This window comes from Carettochelys insculpta, chromosome 14 (genome assembly GCF_033958435.1).
Source record: "Carettochelys insculpta isolate YL-2023 chromosome 14, ASM3395843v1, whole genome shotgun sequence".
Classification (NCBI taxonomy): Eukaryota; Metazoa; Chordata; order Testudines; family Carettochelyidae; genus Carettochelys; species Carettochelys insculpta.
This window is the reverse complement of record NC_134150.1, coordinates 15,783,027-15,805,917: the sequence shown is the minus strand read 5'-3', so window position 1 is coordinate 15,805,917 and position 22,891 is coordinate 15,783,027. Positions and strand designations below refer to the sequence as shown.

At 42.6% G+C, this 22,891-nt stretch overlaps 1 protein-coding gene across 3 annotated transcripts in view; it reads left to right on the top strand.

Annotated features, from left to right (window-relative positions):
• Positions 1-22,891, top strand: part of NKD1 (NKD inhibitor of Wnt signaling pathway 1) — a 179,621-nt gene that overhangs the window by 131,534 nt on the left and 25,196 nt on the right. For 2 of the 3 annotated variants that reach the window (XM_075008563.1, XM_075008565.1), the window contains 2 exons: positions 13,182-13,288; positions 17,031-17,126. In XM_075008563.1, the coding sequence (XP_074864664.1) occupies positions 13,182-13,288; positions 17,031-17,126 (203 nt within the window). The remainder of the gene's footprint in view (positions 1-13,181; positions 13,289-17,030; positions 17,127-22,891) is intronic. The other variant, XM_075008564.1, reaches the window with a different exon arrangement.

Sequence of the window (22,891 nt, the reverse complement as noted above, 5' to 3'; positions counted from 1 at the left end):
ATCAGATTAGGTAGGATGAAGATGGGCAAATAAAGCTGTTAAGCTGGCAGTTGCTATTGATTAAATATCGTGCATTGGGGAACTTATTGGAAATAGACTCCATAAGCAGGTAAAACGCTAGTTTAGTGGTAAGAGTGTGAGGAATTCAGGTTTGGTGGTTCAGCATGTTTGAGCAGCAAGACAGCCAGTGGAGAGCAATTGGCTTGCCGCATGGTTAGACATCTTTTGTGAAAATGCTTTTCATTAAAATAGAGACACTGGAAAATTTTCTGCATTTAAAATAAATACACAGATTCCATGCAGATATATCAAACCGTTGGGGTGTGAAAATGGACTGGAAATTGTTAGCTAACTTTCACACAAAACCATACATTTGGATGTTGTTTATCCTAATGACGTTTAAGGGAACTCCAGTCCAAAAATTCTTAGTGATGACGTGTCAGTTGAAATAGGTTTTGAATGGGCTGAAGGATTAGAAGGAATTTGGATTGTTGACTTTTCTTTTCTTTGTATTTTTCTAACTATCAGAACTACATCATCCCCAGTCACTGTTTTGGTCATATCCAGATGTTTCACGCTTAATGAGCACATCTGAATAGGAAATGGACCCTTAGTCTCACAACATCATGTGGCTTTTTAAAAAATCTGCCGGTGTGTAATTGAACATTGTCATTGATGCTTGTCCAAAAGCCATGAGACAATGAAATAGCATGAAATTGCTTCTCCCCATATTCACAACATGAATTTCTGAACAGTGTGGACCCCTCCAATGTGAAGTGCCACTGTTGCGGCTCTTGCTAAATTGCTTTGTGCCTTTTTCCAACCCAACTTGAGAGGGACAGTTAATTTCCCTGAAGTAAGCATGAGCGGTGGCAGCTCAATCTTTGTTGTTTTGAAGGGTGTGTCTAATTCATCAGCTTCAGCTTTCAGCCCAAAAGAGCTGAACGCACACTTCTGGCATCCGCCCAGCACAAGCATGTTTTCCTATGTGCTTTCTCTTGTGGCTGGGGCACAGGAATGTTGCTTGGATATTGGCTCTGCTCTGCGAATCTTTACCCACAGGTATGGGAGAAGAACTCCAGAGAAACGAAGATTAAGTATCTCAGAAATGTATTTCAGTCATTGCCATGGTTGTCAGGAGAGAGGGGCCATCTAGAGCTGCAGGAGAAGGCAGACCTGAGCAGGCAAAAACAAGGGAATGGGGGGAGCTGAGTACAGGACTCAGAGGTCAGGCTGGGGAGGACAGAGAGAGAACAGTGTCCGATGTGAGGGTAGAGCAAGAGTCAGGATTAGGTTAAGAGCCAGTGGGCCCTGTAAGATGTGTGCTTTGACAGCCACCCGCGACAGAGTCAAATGCTGCCAAGCTGCTTAGTAGAGCGCCCACAGTCTGAAGGATTTGTTTCTTCTGGTGGTGCACATTGCACACACCTCAGTCCACCTAACAAAATTGATTCTGTGTGTGGATGGAAAATATTAGAGGGAACATTGGTGAGAGCCAAAGTCAGGCATCAGAGTGGAGGGTCAGAGATCAAGTCAGAAGTCAGATACAGAGCCATGGATCAGAGCTGCCCATTAGTGAAACCAGCCAGGCCCAATAGCTCACTAGAAGTTTGGAATGTCAGATAGCCACCAATCAGTGGATGATCAATTTGGAGTGAGGGTTGAATCATTGGCCTGCTCAACCCAGGGTTGTGATTTCAATCCTTGAGCGAGCCATTTAGGGATCTGGGGCAACTAGATTTAAAAAAATCTGTCAGGGATAGCGCTAGGTTCTATTGTGACTGCAGGGGGACTGGACTTGATGACCTCTCAGGGTCCCTTCCAGTTCTATAAGATCGGTATCTCTCCATATATTATATAAATCTACAGTGGGCGCTGCTGCGATTCAGGTAGCCAAGACAATCAATACTCTATGCTGTAAAGGACAGTGAATCTGGGCAGTGTGCAAGACATAGTTGATGGTTTTGCTGTGATGGGGTTCCTTACCTGTGGTGGGGCATTAGATGGAACTCATATCTCTATGTTGGCATCAGACCACCTTGCCGCAGAGTACATAAACTGCAAGGGGTACATCTCCATGGTGTTGCAGGCGGTGGATCACGAGGAACATTTCACTGACATCAGTGTGGAATGCTCAGGAAAGGTGCATGATGTGCATCTTTAGGAACCCTGGTGTGTTCAGAAAGCTGCAGAATGGAGCTTTCTCCCCAGACTGGAAAGTCACCACTGTCGACATGGAAATGCCAAGAGTGATCCTGGGAAGTCCAGCTTATCCTTTGGCTCATGAAGCCATATGCAGGCAACCTGGACTGCAATAAGGAGCAGTTCAGCTACGGGCTGAGCAAGTGCAGAATGGTAGTAGAATGTGCGTTTGGCTGTTTAAAAGCCAGGTTCAGGAGCTTCCAGGCTCGATTAGACCTCAGTGAAAGCCACAGTCTCCTCATGGTGGCAGCCTGCTGTGTGCCTCATAACCTGTGTGAGAGCAAGGGAGAAAATTGCACGCTAGGCTGGAGAGCTGAGGCAGATTGCCTGGCCAGTAATTATGAGCAGCCAAATACAAGGGCATTAAGGAGAGAACAGTGAGAGGCACTGCTAATCAGAGAGGCTTTGAAAACAGCTTTATGAATGACCAAATAGTGATATGACAGTAATGTCTGCTGCTCTTAAGGAGATGCCCTCTGAATGACGTGTGCCAGCCTGTAATTCCTGTAATCCCTTCCTCCCCCACACACACACACCACCCACGCAGCACAAGCAATAAAGCCAACGTTTTTGCAAGTTTTATCATTTTTATTCAGGGGACGGTAAAGGACTTCATGGCAGGGGCTGGGGTGGTGCAGGGAGGAGGCAAAGGCAAGAAGTGTTTTGCCATCATAGGTGGAGGAGTGTCAATCTTCTGCTCTGAGAAGCATCCCTGTTCTCAATCTGGGGTGCTGAAGTCGGGGAGGGTCTGTAACATAGTGAGGAGGGCATGTGGTTCATCATGCTGTGCAGTGGGGCTCTGTGCTCCTGTACCAGGCTGCTCTGGAGCTCTGTTCTGCTGCCTCATCAGCTACAACATCTCCTCCTGGGTCTGGACTCCACACTTTCTGTATCCCGTCCTCTCCTCCCAGACTGCTCTCCTCTCCTCCAGGGTAGTTTTCTTCCATGCATTTAACTGTGTCCTGTCTGTGAGGGCAGTTTGTGAGCACTCTAGCAACGTATCTTTCTGCATTAGTTTTCTCCTTTGGACCTGTGCTAGTGTTGACAGCTGGGGTTAGGGTGTGAGCAGTGGTCAAAGAGCCTATTGTTGCTACAAAACGTAAGTGAAAACTAGACACATTTACTGCAGATGAGAGACCTTTTACAACAATCAAAGAAATTTAATGAAAGAGCCTCTGTGCCACACAATAGGGATGCAAGGACACAGTTTGGCTACTACGTATCCTCTGTGCAGCAGGTACTACACAAAGATCTTAAGGGGCCTGCTTGACTCAGTTCCCTTCCAGTCATGGTAATGCACAGATTTCCCCAGGGACCCAGGAAAAGGAAGGTGGAGAGAGGGCCTGGCAGTGCAGCTTCTTGTGCTTGATGCATACTTTCCCCTTGGCTTTGAAAAGTGAAGGTTTCCCTTCTCCCAGCAGGTCAGGGAGGCCGGAGGCTTACTCCATCTGCCTTGTGGCTGTGTGTCTGGCTCTTGTGGTCACTGTGTGCTTCTGCTCCCCACACTTCTAGGACAGTGACTGGCTGTATACAATGGATTGTGTAGCTTGCCCTGAATGGAAGCTGGAGGTGTATAGGTAAGCATAGTGGTCTGTGGCTTTCCAGCATAGGGTGGTATTGAGGTGACCATCACTTATTTGCACAGTAGTGTCCAGGAAGTGAATCTCTTGTATGGACTGGTCCAGGCTAAGGTTCATGGTGGGTTGGAAACTATTGAAATCATGGTGGAACTCTTCAAGAGCCTCTTTCCCATGGGTCCAGACGATGAAGATGCCATCAATGTACTGCAAGTAGAGGAGGGGCACCAGGGGACACTCACAGACCACTGTGCTTACCTGCATGCCTCCAGCTTCCATCCAGGTTACACTACATGGTCCATTATATACAGCCAGGCACTAAGTACTACTACATTTGCTCCAATCCCTCAGACAGAGACAAACATCTACAAGACCTTTACCAAGCTTTCCTGAAATTACAGTACTCACCTAAAGAAGTGGAGAAATAGATTGACAGAGCCAGACTTGTATGCAGAGGCCACCTGCTTCAAGACAGGCCCAACAAGGAAAACAAGAGAACCCCACTGGCCATCACATACAGACCCCACCTAAAGCCTCTCCAACACATCATCAGTGATCTGCAACCCCTCCTGGACAATGATCCTTCACTCTCATAGACCTTGGGCAGCAGGTCTGTCCTCGCCTACAGACAGCCTGCCAACCTTAAACAAATGCTCACCAGCAACTATAGACCACACCACAGTAACTCTAAACCTGGAACCAATCCCTGCAACAAACCTCAGTGCCAACTCTGCTCACATATCTACACCAGCCAGCGATATCATCACACAACCCAACTACGTCAACCACACCATCAGGGGCTCTTTTCACCTGTACATCTGCTAATATAATATATGCTACCATGTGCCAGTAATGCATAATGGCATTTACATTGGCCAAACTACACAATCTCTACATAAAAGAATAAATGGATGTAAATCTGACATCAGGCACAGTAACATACAAACAACTGTAGGAGAACACTTCAATCTCCCCAGATTTAAAAGTAGCAGTCCTACAACAAAAAACCTTCAAAAATAAACCCCAAAGAGAGCCTTCAGAGTGGCAATTCATTTGCAAATTTAACTCCATCAACCAAGGACTGAACAGAGACTGGGAGGGGTTGGCCCATTACAAAAGCAGTGTCTCCGCTCTTGGTGTTCAGACGTCCACATTAACTACAGATAATGGTCCACATCCTCACTGACTGAACAGACCTTGTCAACTCTGGCCCTCCCCTTGACTGAGACTCCTTCTTTATACCCTCCCCTGACCCGCGCCCCCCCACCCCCCGCATCTGATGAAGCAGGTCTTTGTCTATGAAAGCTTACACTGCAAATTGTCTGTTAGTCTATAAGGTGCCACAGGACAAATTACCTTGTTTCTGCCCATGAGTATGGGGAGCTGCAAGCTTTTCCCCTGCCTGAGGGAGTTTGGCTTTAGTTGTTAGGGTTTGCACTTTCCTCAACTTTGCTATTATCTACTGTACTTCAGGCACATTAGCCCAGAAATAGCTTGCTCTGATGGCGTCTGTCATCACTGGGTTGCACTCCAGCAAATGGCCTGAGTCAGGAGCAGGCTTTGGAAAAATGGTGTGAAAATGTCTTTGGCTGTTTGTTTTTCATTTTCACCAGCGGTAGGGGGATGCTGGAAATATCACAAGCAGTAATCAGTTCCTGTCATATTTTCAGGGAGGATGTTTCTGGTTTCAAGGGGGGAAAACATGGCTGGGGGGCCAGTTGATGTGGCACAGTCACTTGTGTGGTCCTAGGGCTTATGAGTCTGATGAAGCAGGTCTTTGCCCACAAAAGCGTATGCTGCAAAATGTCTGTGAGTCTATCAGGTGCCACAGGACTTCTTATTGTTCTCTTTGATGCAGACTAACACGGCTGTTTCTCTGACACTAGGGCACAGAGTCATTCTGGCATGTGGGTATGGCAGTCCCCTGCCTGGTGCATCAATTGGCTAATCAGGCAAAAGTTGTACCTAAAGGTGTTCTCTCTATGGGGAGGAAAGGCAGCTGAGCGACCAGTTTTTGTGGTTCAGTCACCTTCTGAAGCCAGCCTGTTTGGTTTTCTGTCTTCTGGGATTCACTGATCTGCCTTCTTTTCTTCTGAAAAAATGGCTGTTTTGTGGTGCCCTCATTCACCTCCCGTGGAAAACAATGTAGGAGGATGAGTTCACATACCCACAACTATTTGTGGGGCACTTTTCCCATGCTGCAGCAGTGAAAAAACTCAGAATGCTATGAGGCTGAGGGAATTGTAGGATAGGTTCCCACAATGTGCGACTGCAACAGTTGATATTTGGCAATTCAGTGTGGCAGCACTAACTTGACTTTGTGGGAAGGTGAGGATAATCAAAATTGAATTTATAAAACCCAGCATTATGAAATCAAATATGATAAAATCAAATTTATGTGTGTGTAGACATAGCCTGAACTGAATCTCCTAGTATAGCCCAGGCCTTTGTTCCACCTTGTACTTGGATGTCACACTCTGAGTACCTTGTGCAGTCCCCAAAGTGGCCTTTTATAGAGCCTCTCCTCCTTTACCTTTTTTTCTGAAAACCTAATTTATGGAAACTACACAAAGAACAACTTAACGATAATGTCTATTCATGAGTTACCATTATGGTGTTTGCAGTCCCTCCTTAGCCTTTTGCTTTTAGTGGCTGGCTACCTTGATCCATTAAATACTTTCTAAATTACTGCCCTTCCAAACAGACTCTTGTGTAGCACATCAAAATCCCTAAACAGCTGTGCCTAAAGACTCGAACAGCAGTAGACTGAAGATCATCTCAGCTTCCTGTGATGAAGCACTGTTAATCAAAGTGGCTAAAATGCCTAGTGCAGTTGCAAATCTCAGACTAGATGGAAAGTGCCCATGTTTGCATTGGGACAGATTGTCTGCTAGAATGCCCAGTGCTTTTTATGGGTATGAGAAACCTAAAGTGACAAGCCACCTGAGCTCCCGTGAAAGCTTACGCACCCACTCTGAAAGCTGAATGCAGCTCTAATTAGCTTTCTGTTCCAAGACACAGGTGTGTGTGATCCCTGGGCCATTACAATAAAACCAGGCTGTTTGAAGTGAAGTATCCTATGCTTTGTTACACCAAGAAGTCAATTAATGATCTTCTTTTGTAATTTATAAGGTGGGTGATTTTTAAAGGCGTGTTGGTATTATTATTTCTTATTTCTGTTGTTTTAAAAAAAAAAGGAAAACTTTGGACATAGAACCTCATTCTGCAGAAATGAGTCTTGTACCTTATAAAATGGTAATCATTGTGTCCCTCTCTCTTCTGCAGTGTGAGCAGTTGGATGGTAATAATTAGCAATCCTTGTAGGAAAACATCTGCAAGTACACTTAAGTCAGTTAATTTGTCTTTCATGAAAGAGTGGGATTTCACAATTTTTCCAAGTTAAAATATTTTTTCTTTATTGTCTTTCCAGTTTCAAGTATTGTCCAGAAATAGTTTATGGTGTCTTAAGGTTATAGAAATGAATACATGCCTGTTAATAATAAACACCAGAAAGAGAATAGTCTAAAGAAATATTACAGTATTTCAACATGCACAAACATTCTGACAGGGAACATAATTTTTAGAGGACATGGTCCTTTTGAGAAGTAATAAAAATGTGTACTTTTTCCATTTGTGAATTTCCACAACAAAAAGGATATGCTTCCATACGTGTGTGTACATCGTGTGCCCTCTGATGGCTTGTTATCTGAGTGGGGAGGTAAGTGAATATTTATGCACAAATGATATACAGTAAACAGACCCCCTATTTCTAATGGCACAGACATTGGAAACATTAAGCTATTAATTCTCCCTCCCCCCACAAGATAGCATTCAGGTCTGGTCAAGTTGAATGTCGTTGACAGGACTGAGTGGAAGTTCACATTGTGAATATATTTGAACCCTGGCATGTGGCTCAGCCGTGCATCTCTGTTTACAGAGCTGCCAGTTTTATCTGTCCCAGGGAGACTGTCACATCTGATTTATAAATAAGTTCAGCGCATATGTATCTCCTTCAGTAAACTGGGCAGCAGACAACAAAGGATGCTTCTAGTCCAGAATAAGATCAGAGATAGAAAGCAAATTAGAGATTAAAGGGCTCTAACTTCATACAACACAGCAGGAATGATAATTTAAATATACGTTGCCATAAAGTTCGTGTGTGTGTGTTTGGACATGTATGCACACACATACATGTACACTGTGGATACATGCATATATTTCCACTTACACAGTTTTCAACAGATGCTGTGTCATTTGCACACCATTTTTCATTGTTAAATGAAATACGACATCAGGATGAGATTATTCCCCTATTGTGTCAGAGCTTAGAAATGCATAATTGATTTCAAAGGAAAATTCCCTAGAGCAACAATACCAGTGATCATTCTGAGACAATGGTCAGCGAAGCTCAAAGATATTATTTTCTGACATGTGAATTTCACAAATTCCACCCACAGCACTGTTCAACTCTTGGTTTTGAGTAGTCTAATTTAGAGTACATTTTCCCCTGAAACATAAATCAGACATTAAAATGAACTCTTCCTATCTGAACATGTATACTGTACATCTGGAAAGGTAATTGAACATACCACTAGAAGCACAGTTCTTGAAACCACAACGGAATTCTGTTGTCATCTAGTTCTACTCAGTGAGTTGGAGCCCTGGTACTTGTTGACATGTGCAGACCTTCTGTTCACATCTTTGGAAGAGCACAGTATTGGAATGAGAGAATAGGGCACTTTTGAGTGTGGCAGAAATTGGGCCATTGAGAGGATTTCTGGGAAAGGAATGCCAATCCTCCCCCTTGTATAAAAAAGCCAGCAGAAAGAGTCTTTTTTTCCCCAAATATGTCCCTTTTAAAAATATCTGAAATTACAAAGTGAGCTTTTCAGTGGACTATCTGTGGTTCTAAAGAAGCCAAGTCACAGGATCTAGCATAAGAGCAATTTGGTTTAAGTATGTCAATGTACAGTTATTAGGACCAAGATTATGAACCTATTGTTCACACTGGTAGACAGTTACTCACATAGGTAGTCCCACTGACTTTATCCGAGCTACTCTTAGGAGTAACTACCCATCAGTATAAGTGAGGTCCTCATAATCTGGCAACACAGGATTAAAGTTAGTCATTACAAAGAGTCACTGATAATATGTGTGCATGTTATCTCTTCATTTCAGGTTGTTCATAAGGTGGTGCTACAGAGCCAGAGGTAGAGTAGTTCAAGTGATGTGCATTTCCAAAATTCATCATTTTTCAGAAGTGGCACCTGAGCTTTCCATATCTTCATTTCTGTGTTTTCCAGTATTGTTTTTGGAGGAAGCTGCACTGAAGAATGAGTCTTCAATTCTTGTTCATGACTTAGTAGAATACTGTATAATTCTTTATGATTATTGTTTGTCGTATTTCAGCAGTTCCCAAAAGTTCCAGCTAATGTTGGGCTCCCTTTATGCAAGGTCAGGGGCCTGCAACTTGCAGCTCCAGAGCCACATTCGGCTTTTTAAGGACTTCTTTGTGGAGCCTGATGCTATAATTGCAAAGTTTAAAAAACAAACAAAAAAACCCCTGCTGTTTGTTTTCGATACACAGTGAACGTCTAAAAGCCCAAAAAAGAATAGCTCACGTGTAAATAACAAATGATGTGTGATCTCAAAAAGTTGGATAACTTCCCCCTAGCGTTCTCCAGGGAGAGAGAAGATTCAAGAATGAAAGTCAGGAAGACAGTGGTACAAAAACACATGTAAAATGTGAGGAAATAGAATATGTAAAAAGTTTGTGGATTGTCCTGCAATAAACATGCACCGCATTACAAATCATTGTGTGCATGCTGTTCTTAAAATAGGGGTCGCAAAAAGTATGGTTTGATGTCCCATATTCACACGCATTGCAGCTCTTGAATAATTGATTTTTTTAAATTAAATTGGGGAAAAAATGGCTCTTCTTGCTATTTTGATTGCTGACCCCCGTGCTAGGTATTGTATGAACACAGAGTTTCTGCTCTTATTAGTGGTGTGTGTGTGTGTGTGTGTGTGTGTGTGTGTGAGAGAGAGAGAGAGAGACAGACAGACAGACAAGGGGTGGGAGATTAAATAGAAACAGAAGTTAAAGAACTTGTGGAAAGTCACCCTAAGTTGGTGACAGAAGTGAGAACTGGGTGCATTTTTTTCCATGCTCATTCTCTTGAATATAAGGAAGATAAGAGCAGCCATATAGGGTCAGAGAAAAAAGGTCCATCTAGCAAATATCCTGTGTTCCAACCATAGGCACTGGTAGCTGATTCAGAGGGGATGAATAAAGCAGATAATCATCAGTGATCTATCAAGTAGAACACACTGCCTTTGCATTATCCAGCCATGCAAGGATAAAGTCAGTAGAATAGGCAAGGTTTAGTTATGCCACAAGTTCATTCTCTTAAAAGTATCTGGGAGCACATGAAATATAGCAGATTGCCATTGTTTCTGTAATAATTTCAGCATAATCTCCAGCATGGTCCTAGCCATCCCACTGCTTTAACTTCTGCTCGCATGACGATAAGAGAGTTATCATTGTGAGGATTGGTTATTGCACCAGCATAGAAATTGCAAACCTCAATTCTCCAGCTCCCTTAAGGCATTTTTCCTTGATCCATTTTATCTGATAACCATGTGCCTTCTCTGAGTGCATGTATCTGCCACAAGGAGACACCACCAATTTTGCATGGTTACTTCCTTTCCACCCCAGCAGATATTCAAATATTCACCAATTCTTGTTTTAGTATCAGACAAAAATATATGTGACCCTCAATCAGACTGATGTAGCCCATCCTCCTTTAATAACTCAGGTGCCTAGTAAGATATATGTTTGGATAAGGAATTACCCATCCCCCCTTACTATGTCTGAATTTAATCACCTTCATATTTACATAAGTCCTTGTCTTATCCATCCAGGGAGACCTCTCTGCACCCCACCACACTCAGCACTGCAACATGAGACCAGATAATCTTGTATGTTCCCCAAATTCCTCTTACCTTTGTTTGTCTGATTCAGGTGACAGATTGTTTCTTGAGTGCTGCACAGAATATAAATGCTGCCCCGCTTCCAGTCACTAGGAAAGGAATGGCCTCTCCAGTCCACTTGTTTCCTGCTCCTCCCTGTTCTGTGCATGTAAACATTTTTCCTTCACCTATGTCTGCTACCAATTCTAGGGGAAGCCCTGAAAGAGGCAAAAATCTCTCTAATTCCAGACAGGCAAGGATCCCTGCATACAGGTATGGTGTGCACATTATTCAGAATAAGAGCAATAATACAATACCCTGGTAAATGGTTGGGGTTTATTTATTCATTTATTTATTGTGAAGTGACCTTTTTTTCTCTTAATTGTCTTGGCTTGCTTAGTTATCATGACCCCATATCTGTCTCAGATATTTATAGAGCGCCACTCATAGTGATCTAGGTGTCATATGTGAGTATGTGCATAATAAATTTAGTTTTTATACATCTGTGTAGTCTGGCATTAATAGAACATTAAAACAGAAAAGTGGAGTACTCAACTCACCAAATTCTAAAGTTTAAGTTTTCTGTCTCATTGTTAATTTGTCTTCATTTCTAATGAGGTATATCTTCTGGTTTGCCATAAGTTTAAAAACAAAGTGCAATAATACAATAGCATTCAAGTTTAACCAAGACATGAGGATGAGAAGTTGCCATGTGTGCAGTGTAGGTGAGAAGTGATGTAGAGATGTGGTAGAAACCTTAGCTTTTGGAGTATCTGAATTTTTAACTTCTATTTTTAAATTAATTTTCCTGTTGTATTTTTTAAAGAAAATGCCAAGAACAAAGTGAAGAATGTGGTTATGATGCTTTAAAGTAGGGGTGCAGAAATGGAGGGGCAGGCCTCCTCCGGGGACATGAAATTTCAGAAGTGGGGTGCAACACAATTGGCTGCTGTGTCTCAGGCTTATTCAGCTCATTAAAAATGTTGAAATATGTTACTGTTGTGTATGTGTATTCACATTTGTATATCAGCTAATAGAGTTTTTACATTCTGCAGATTTATTTTCTTGCACATGCCAAAAGGTTTTTATTTCCATCAGTTTGGATTACATTAGACAGGATGGTGGGGCTCTGCTCATTGCAGGGATGGAAAGTGGGGCGCGATGTAAAATATGCTCACCCCTGCTTTGAACAAGAGCTCAGTTCTTTTGAAGTAGTTCATGTGATAACACCTGTGTAGTGTTAAGTATCTTTTGAGCCAGTGAAAACCTGCTAAATGGACCTTTTGATCACTTTCCTGTCAATTCGGAAACTCCACTAGAATGAGATGAGTAAGTGGGAGTCCAGGGGAGAGTTTGTCCCATCAGCCTACCATGGTGAGTCCCCATGGTAAGTAGATCTAAGCTATGTCAACTTGAGTTAGACTACTAATGTAACTCAAATTCCGTAGCTTAGCTTTCCCCCATTGTTTTGTTCTACCTTTTGAGTCACCATAGTGCTACTGAGCTGTTTGAGTAGTGCACATTTAAATGACTAGTTATAAATTGAGAGAGGTGGTTTCTACTTTGTCAAACTTGAGTAGTCCTCAGGGTTGCATCACTTGGGAGAGAGCAACTTCGAAAACTTTAAAAACACTCAGCTGTTTGTTTTTAGATTAGTGGTTTCACCCGGTGCAGTGCCAGTTGCCTCTCCACAGGATCCTCATACTTAAATGCATTGTGTTTTCTTCTTTGATGGGGACTCAGAAGTGTGCCAATGTTAAAGCTTTTTACAAGTGATTTTGAGTTACGCAAGAGCAAATAGTTCAGTCTGAACATTTGGGAAAAGTGTAATTATTTTACGCATAACTCAAAAAACTGCTTGAACTTCTTGGAAAACAATAATCTTGTGGCTTCAACTAATCTTGGAAAATGCTATCCCAGGAAGAATTTAACAAAGTACCTTTGAGCAGTCAATCAAGGAAGTTAGAATAAAACAGAAAGCACATTTCAACTGCAATAATATTTTGCTGTGGTGAATTTTTGTTCTCGGTTGAACATCTATTCTTTTATTCTATTCTATTTATTCTATTGTATTATTGTTTTGCAAGATGGTTGGCAATAGTGAGTAACGAGTTCATATTAATATTTCTCGCCAATTTGTATTCTCGTAGTGCTCTGTTTGAACCTGGTACAAAATCTGTTGAGGTCAATTGGAGATGTTCTTCAACAAGAGCAGATGATGGAACATCTGTTGAAATGCTCTTAGGCATATACCAGATACAAGAGCAAATAAAATATAATAGCATTTCTTGCATTCAAGTTTGCTGAATCAATTTTTACCCTAAATATTACGAGAAGACTTTTGAAACCAACAAATCCAATTTGATGTAATATAAGAGTCCTTTGATGGAATCATTGTAAACTTTTTTTCTTAAATATGCTTTTTGGCAGTGGCTTTGCCTCCAGAGAAGACGGATGGAGTTTGCAGTGGAGATGAGAAGAAAGCTGACAAAGAAAATGACACACGTACAAGTTCCAGAAAACAGCTAAAATTTGAAGTAAGTCCCTAATTTTTGACCATTGAGAGATACAGGTAAAATTAATTTAGATGACTAGCCTGTGGGACAAATATGGCCATGAGTTGCCTGTATACAGTTCCCAGTGGTTGAGAGGTTCCCAGGTTGAGAGCAGAGAGCAGGATTTGGCCTTGAGTTTCATTTTGCTAATTGTCTGTTGATTGTGTCGCAGAGGGTAGTTAGCAAATGTTGATGACGATAAACACTATACGGGAACTGGAGTGTATGATAAGGAGAGTTGTTTGACTTTGCTATATACTTACAGGCTTGTGTCATTTAACGTCATGTGCCAGCCACTAAGTTATCTAATTCTTGCACTGGTTTCTGTAAACTATCATAGTCAGGTCAATCTGTCTAGTGCAGGGATTGGCAACCTGCAGCTCCGGAGTCATGCACAGCTCTTTCTGGAGCCACTTTTGGCTCCAAGCTCTACTGCTGCTGACTCCATGTGCAGCTTTGGAGGCTGAGCAGTCAGCTGCAGTGCAGGGGAATCTAACAGGGCAGAGAGCCCTGGAAGAGGAATCTGGCAGAGCTGCATGTGGGGAAAATCAGACTGCAGGAGATCTGGGAGGAGGGGCGGCTAATCCTGCCCCCTGCCAGAGCTGTGAAGCCATGCGAAGAAGGAGGCGGGGGATGGGGAGAGCAGCAGCAGTATGCAAAGCTCATTGGCTGAGACAGGTTAATCCTGCAGATGTTGGGGGTGTGCATTGGGGATCAAGAGGTTAAACCTGGGGTTGGGAGTGGTGATCTGGGGCTGAAGGAGTTTTAAACCTGGGGTTGGGGGGTGTTGCAGAATGTGGAGTAAAGCTTGGGGATAGGGAGGCAGATTTGGGGGTTGAGGAGGGTAAAACCTGGAGATGGGGGTAACAGATTTCTAACTGATACAAATTATTGTGTGCACACTGTTCTTAAATTAGTGGTGACAAAAATAAGGTTTGACATTATTTATTATGGACTGTCTCATAGTCACATGAATTGTGGCTCTTGAAGTATTGATTTTGTAACTCGCTTTAAAAAAAATTGCTCTTCTCGCTATTTTGGTTGCAGACGCCTGGTTTAGTGTAAACAAAGTTTGTGAAACGTGCTTCAGCCACCAGTCTTTCAAGTCTGGGCCCTCCAGAGTGAAATATCCTGGACCTTCTACGTTGGCAATTGATCTGATTACCTGGAGTGGGGATAAAGGCCCCGCAGAGAATTTGTCTGGTGGCCTATTTCCTTGTAGACCTATAAACATCAGAATACTGCCAGACATTGTACATAGTTGGCAGGTTTTGCTCATAAAGGGAGAGATTCAACAAATATGAGCATTGAAACATGCTATCTAGCTAGAGAGTTGTCTGTCTTGGTGAATAGGGAGACACATTGAGACTGGCAGAATAACCTGCATTTCATCTCTCTCTACTCCAGCAGACATGGCAAACTTCTGCATTTCATTGCTGTCTGTCATATTAATGAGCTTTGCAGTCTTCAATTATTATGTAAAAAACCATCTACCATCTTGTAATGTTGCTGGAACATTTTTTTTTTGGTCAGAGAAGTTTTGGTAGCTCCATGTAAATTACATTTTACTGTTTTAGGCCAAATAAATGGATCAAGCTTTTCTGTAATAAATGCAGATATTCCTATGATCTTAGTGATGTTGACAGACAGTCTTTCCTCCTCCCCGCAGACAAAACTTAAGCTGATTTTATATTCCACCTTGAGTAATGGACATTTCACACACGTGAAAGAAATGACAAATTATCATTAAATGTCCTGATGCGTGAATGTTGGAGGACACCTGTCAACAGGGAGGGTACTAGTTTAGCTGGAACTCAACCATAGCAGCAAAGGCCGTTTGTTCCCAAGTAGTCCTTGGCATGCCACAAAGGTTAGCACATGGTACCAGGATCGCTGAGTAATGCAGGGAAGATTGCCATTATTATTCATGAAGCAGGGCACATCCTCACATAAAGATGGTAGTATGGGAGAGAGAACTGTTAATATGTGGCAAGAGACATAATGTTGATAATTTTTCTTTGTCTCATTTAAAGCTTTCTAACCTTGTAAGCGAGGGGCTAGGAAAATGGTAAATCTTTCATTTTATGACCAGGTACAAAAGACTAAGAAATGCAAGTGTTGAGACAAGAGGTCTAAATCTGAGGTGAATGTAGCTTGGCTTTTAAAGGGGTTGGGAATGTTTGCGTAATATGAAACTGTGTTTCCACGGTAAAGTGTGGGGCACTTGGCAGCTTTCCGATGGACTTGTTACAACTGAGAGAAAACTGCCTTTGAACTCAGCAGGGGAAGGAGGTACCATTAACTGCTGCAGGGACTTGGTTTCAAGTCAGCAGATCTGCCAGGTATTTTAAGCTTCATGCTGAAGCTATTTGGAGCTGTTTATTTTACTTGCATACAGTGGCATTTATTTTAATTGTGCTGTAACTTTTCTGTTTGCCTTTTGTGACTTTGGCTGATTGTGATTGCACAAAGCTGAAGACAAAGCGAGGCTCGTGCAACCAGGTGTCTCTCTCTCTCTCTCTCTCTCTCTCTCTCTCTCTCTCTCACACACACACACACACACACACACACACACACACACACACACACACACACACACACACACACACACACACACACACACACACACACAGAGAGAGAGAGAGAGGATTGTTGTAGGCTTTCTCCAAGTCATACTCTCACCAGTAGAATCACAATTAAAGTAAGGATTAGCCAGCAATGTGCAGTCTATGGTAAGGGATTCATAGTCTCAGTTCTGAATTAAGTTCAATTTCAGTAACTTCAGTAGCATGAAAAGGTATCCAGTTGCCAAATTTAATAGTGTACATGAGTATCTGTGTCAAGGGGAGGTTTTGCCACTGGGGTTTTTACCATGCCTCCATTGTGTATTAATGACCACCTGCAATTCAGTGGCATGCTGCCTCATATTGTGAGGCTGTTTCTGCCATCTCTTTCTTTTCTGCCTGATGTGGTAAATAGTCATAGGGCAGGTCTACACTAGGCCTGAAAGTCAATCTTAGATATACAATTCCAGCTACAATTGCTTGGCTGGAACTGATGTATAGAAGGTTGATTTATCAGGCCACCCACACAGAGAGGTCGACGGGAGAAACTCTTTTGTGGACATCCCTTATGCCTCACGAGAATAAGGAGTACTAGGGTCAATTGTCAAGCCCTGATGGTTCAATTAGTGTGTTCACACTTAGCATGCTAAGTCAAACCCTGGAAGATCATCCCTGAATGAGGTTGACCTTCCAGTAAGTACAGATGTACCCTCAGAGAGGTAGCCATGTTAGTCTGTAGTTTCATAAAAAGAACTAGTCCTGAAGCACCTTAAAGACTAACACATTTATTCAGAACTGCTTATTCTTTTCCTCTCTGAATTATATGGAGTTTTTCTTTTCTTTTTAATGTGGAAGATCTCGTATTTTGTTCTGAGAACTGCATCAAGCAGCTTTTTCATGCTTCTGTATTTTATACAAGTAAAAGTAGAAGGTGTCCGTCTGTTTTCTTGGAAGTTTAGCCCAGTGGAATTAAGAAAAGAACCTCATTGTCATGAGACTCCAGTGCAGTGGACAGGAGACTTACAGGAGCAAACCCTAAATGCCTTTCCCTAGGAGAAAGGAAGGAATACAGAGAACCTCTTCTTTTTCACAGGGAAACAGCCTCTATGGCAAGCATGCCTATTGCTTTAGGTAATCATAGCTCTTTGCATATTTCTTAGGAATTGCAATGTGATGTATCTGTAGAGGAAGATAACAGGCAAGAATGGACCTTCACACTGTATGACTTTGATAACAACGGAAGAGTCACACGTGAGGTAAGCAAAGCATAGCTGTCCATTTGCATACAGCATTTGCTAATGAGGAGTGTTTTATAACAGGAACATTTTTTTTCTCTTATGAAAGAAATACATCCCACCAACTTCAACAGTAGTTTCCATGGACCCCTTCCCTCCCAGAAACAAACTCTCTGTGAGTTTACTTGTTTTGGAATTACTGTACCACCTTTTAAGGTAGTTGCTGTTTAGTGTCTGGAAAGAAAAAATCTGAAACAATTGCATCTTCAACCACATTGTCAGAATAAAACCCTGCAAATGTTCATTGTTCAATCCCCTGGTTTACTTTTCATAGTTAAACTAGCCAAATAGCAAATTTGCTTTTTGGCAAATTTCTGTTCCTTTCATAAATGTTGGGTAGAGATCTGTGCTGCCATATCTCTCAAATTATAGATTCTCCCTAGTAAACTTCTCAACACTTACGCAGCATAGCAGTCAGGGAATCGGTAGATGTATCCATATTCAGGCTCTTAGGCATTTTTTTGTGTTCTAATGGAAAAAAGGAATCAGTTACAGTGTAAGAATATGGATGGAGTGCAGTCATTTTTCAAAGTGTATTAACCAGAATGAATTGCATGTCATAGAAAGCGTCTTTCTTCTGAGTGTTTGCTTGTGTCAGGTTGTGTGTGTGTATGTGTGCGCGCGCACTGCATGCATCATTGCTGGAGATTTTTGGGTATCTGTTGGGGATGTTCTAGCAGATTCTGGAGCTGCATGCTTATGTGCCAGGACAAGGGGCTCTGCCAGCCACATGCACTCTCACTTCCTTCTTACCACCTGCTCTGTTCCGATCCCACCAACCACAATGGGGCACCTGCTAGCTCTGGTGTCCAGAAACAGGAGGGAACAGAGTGGTTCATGTGCCAACCTCTCATCAGGTCCCCTGGCACCATCTGTCTGATCCCAGTGTCCCAATCGCTGGCATGCCACCAGTCCTTGGAATCCTACTGCCTTTGTAGGAAGAAGCGGATAACACTCCACTATGGGCACAGAGAGAAGAATCCCTGTCAGAGAATGTATTGGCAGATCTTTCTCCTCTCACCACAAGTGGTACCTTCACCTGGAGGTCACCTTCTAAAACTTATCATCCAAAAGTGGGGCCTCCGTACGTGGACCCATTTACCATCAGGCAGAACAGAAAATGCCACTATTTTTGTTCAATGCACAAGCACAGCCTAGGCTCACTCGCCGATACCGTCCTGTTCTCATGGGCAGATTGCTTACTGTACGCCTTTCCCCCAACTCCCTTTGTTCACAAGGCTCTTCTAAAATCAAACAGGACGAAGTAAGAGTGATTCTGATTGCACCCCATGGCTACACCAGCCTTGGTTAGGCACACTCGTAGGCCTCAATGGCAGTTCTGCTCTTGCTCCCTTTCCCTCTGGAAATGATTTCATAGGGCTGTGACCAATTACTTCACCTGAAACTTGCTTCCCTGTACTGTGCTGCCTGGGTGCTGCCTGGCTGAACAGGTCTTCTCAAAGAGGTTCAGCAGGTCTTGTCAGGGAGTAGAAAGCCTCCCACCAGGATTGTGCATGGCCAAGTAGAAATATTTTACTTGTTGGGCTTCTGAATGTGATCTCTCGCCAACTTGCTCTTCCGTTCAGTCTATTTTAGACTATTTGCTGCACCTGAAACAGCCGGGTCTGGCCTTCTTGTCTGTTAAGATTACTTTGGCAGCCAACTCAGCCTTCCAAACACCAGTGAATGCCAGATCAGTTTTCCCCCAAGGAGTAATAGTCCAGTTTCTCAAAGGGTTGGAAAGACTCTCTAAGGTTTACAAACTGGTCCTTTGGAAACTCATGCCTCACCTCCAAGCTCTTTGACCCTTAACATTGTGCTCCCTCCTATTTCTCTCCTGGAAGGTTGCCTTCTTGTTGGCAATCACCTCTGCCAGTAGGGTCTCCGAAAGAAAGGCCATTATATTGGAACCACCTTGCATGGTGTACTTCAGGGAGAAGGTCCATCTGCGTCCCCATCTGGACTTCCTGACAAAAGTGGCATCACAGTTCCATAACAGCTAGGCCATATTCCTACTTCCCAAAAGCTCACAAGAACTTTTCTGAGCACCAAGTTTCAAGAAAGATGTGGAGAAATTGGAGAGGGTCTATGGAAGAGCAACACAAATGATTAAAGGTCTAGAAAACATGACCTATGAAGGAAGATGGAAAGAACTGGACTTGTTTAATTTGCAAAAGAGAAGACTGAGAGGAGACATGGTAGCAGTTTTCAAGTAGTTAAAAGGATGTCAAAGAGAGAAGGAAGAAATTTGTTCTACTTGACCTCCAATGATAGGACAAGAAGCAATGGGCTTAAATTGCAGCAATGGTGGTTTAGGTTGGACATTAGGAAAAAGTTTGTCAGGATGGTTAAGCACTGGAATAAATTGCCTAGGGAGGCTGTGGAATCTCCCTCAGTGGAGGTTCTTAAGAGTAGGTTGGACAAACACTTGCCAAGGCTGATCTAGATGGTACTCTTTCCTGCCCTTATTGCAAGGGACTGGACTTGATGACCTCTTGAGGTCCCTTCCTTGTTCTGCTATTCTATGGTTCTATGATAACTGCTAATTCCACAAGAGCCCCAGCTTTGTCAGCAGCATTACTTATAGAGGTCCCAGTCCAGGACATCTGCAGAGCTGCAAGCTGGTATTTGATGCATATCATCATCTTCCACTATGTTTTCACCCAGCAGGCCCCAGACGATGCTGGTTTTGGAAAAGCAGCATTGCAGTCAGCACGTCCATAAACTCTGATCTCACCTCCTAAGGTACAGTTTGTGAGTCGTCTGTCTTGGAATGGATATGAGCATGCACTCACAAAAGAAAAAACAGCTATTAATCTTCTGTAACTGTTGTTCTTCAAGATGCGTTGCTCATATCCATTCCATGACTCATCCTACTACCCCTCTATAGGAGTTACTGGCAAGAAAGAACTGAGAGGACATGGGACTGTTGGTGCCCCTTATACCAACTGATAAGAACATGGGTCCAGAAAGCAATAGACTTAGACCAAAGAATGCCACTAAGGGAAAATGTCCAGCAGCAGTGCATGCAGTGCTTACACACCTAGCATGGACTGCGCGTGAGCAACACATCTCAAAGAACAGTGTTACAGAAGGTCAATAATTTACTTAGATTTATAATGCAGTCACAGATTAGTTGCAAAGTCTAGTTCGTTGACTTCCCTGTCTTTAAATGACAAGCCTCAGGCTTTACTCTCCATTTGCTTTTAAACCAGTACATTTGAGAATTAGCAAAACATGAGTGAACAGGACTAGGAAGAATACTGAAAACTTGGTGGTAGTAGACAAGAAGTAGTACTAGGAACTGTCCACAAGACTGAAGTGGAATTTCTTTTGGTGTTCATTAACAAAACTGTTTGCCAGATAAGTATATTGTGCAGGCTTTTGAGAACAGTATGTAAACTGTGAACCAGTATTAAGACATTACTATTTTATAATAGAAGATGTACCCAGCATTCCTTGAGTCCTTAACTCAAATAATTTATTTTTCTTCATTTAAATCTGTGTGCTAGGGTGGGGCTGAGGATGAGGGGTTCAGTATGCAGGCTGCCCAGGGGGAGAGGAATACCGCAGCCCTCTCTCACCACATCACCTGGGGCCAGGTGAGAAGTGCTTTTCCATGGCCACTGAAGATGCAGTGGGTGCAGCCAAGGGGATGGGGTATGCGTGTCCTCCAGCTGGGTGAGAGACACACACACACAAACTCACTCTCTTGAAGATATAATAGATAGCTGTCCCTTTCTCTACCACTGCCCTCTACTGCCCCAGTGGGTTTACAGCTGTCCCGGTCCCCATCTCTGACCATTGCTACCCGCCTGTGGTCATTATACAGTTTAACTATCCCCGCTTGCAGAGCCCCCTCTCTCTGTTTTATGAGGAACAATCCCATTCCGGGCACATCCCATTGTACAACCTTGACCTTGATTTAAATTATGTTAAGAGGAAGCTACATACCAATTTGATGGTCCTAGGCCTTACCATTTAGGAGGAGTTCTTGAACATCCAGACAGAAATTCTCTCAGATAAAAAATATATTGTGGTAGAACAAAGATAAAATCTGGACCACAGTGTGCTAGGCACTGGGCAAACAGAATAAGAGACTGTCTCTGCCCCCAAAGAACTGGATATCTAAATAGATTGGAGAGAGGAGGTATTCTCCATATTTTACAGATGGGGAAGGGAGTCACAGAACAGTTCACTGACTTGCCCAATATCAGGCAAGAAATGGGGGTAGGAGGCTAGGAATTGAACCCCGATCAGCTGGATCCTGTGCCTGGGCCTTAACCACAAGAATAACCTTCTTCCTGAAAACAGAAGAATACTCAGGAGTGTCTCTTACACCATGAACGGAATTCCTATTAATGTCATCAGGTGTTCCATGTACTGAAGATACAGAGAGTAGGCTTTGAAGTATGTATACTATAATTATCTGTGATTTTGTGTTATACCAGAGAGCTTAATTTGTCTGTGCTTAGAGAATGTTTTGCAGCCAAATTCTATCTCTGCCTGCCAGAACAGACAGCGTATTAACTGAAACCAGATCTGTGCAGGGATTGAAAATTATACTACTCTGAGGTTTGCTATATTCAGTCTTGAATCCATGCCAAATGTTTGCCTTTTAGCCAAGGGACCAAGTAGGCTGATAATTTGTTTCTAGCCATGGTCATATGTGAAGAACTGTGAAGAGCGTGTATCACTAGAAAGTTTTCAGACTGTTCACAACACTCGTAGGCTGCAAGATTCTGAATCTTCAAGTTGCCATTTGGATAATCCATCTTTCTTATTGAACTGTTTTAACAGTCTCACTCTTACACCAAAAACTCAAAAGCTAGGAAATCCAGTTTTCAAATGGCCTAGATGTCTTATTCTAGCAGTTCTTGAGAGACTGGCTGTCTCCATGATGGGCTTGATTCCACAGTCTGGGGCACATCTTGCACTGATCCAGTAAGGTACTGAGCACCTGCTTTGCTTTGAGTCTGTGACTAGACCCATTAAAAATAAAGGACCCTCACTTAACGTTTAGTGCTTTGCTGCATTGATGACAGAATGCAGAACATTACAGAATCAACCCCAGTCTGAGGAAGATTGTTGCCTTCCTTCTAACAATGCTTGTTTGGTTGACCAGGGCAAATGCTTTCCAGACCAGTAAACTTTTTTCCAAATAATCATCCAGAACCTATGATTAAAATAATACACCACTCCCAGCCCCCATTTGCTGTGACGTTTCAGTTGGAATGGCTCCTGGATTTTCTATTGGATTATATAGTAGAATGAAATTTTATTTCACTTTGAAAAAGAGATTCCTAATGTGATCTGTGGTGTTAAGGTATTGACACCCGTTATCTCAGAGTATCTGACTTCCTCAAAACATCTCACTTTAGTTGATGATTTATCTGCTGTTAAAGTGAACGCTGTATGTTCACAATGTTGCATACTTAATCTGAACACAATTCAAAAGGCCCAGGGACAAGATTTAGAAAATAAATTAGTGATTTTTGGTAGCCACAGTTTTTTAGTGCCCAACTGAGATGCTTTTAAAGATCCTCTGATATTCAATGAGTAGAGATTCAGCAACCTTTTTTCTTCTTTCAGGTGTCTCAAACTGGGCATGCAGAATCAATAATTGCTTTTGGAAAGCTCAGCTCATATGACCTGAGAGTTTCTAAATGATATGTACAGTGTGAAATTGAATTTAGTGGAAGTTTAGGTAGAGTACAACTTCTGTT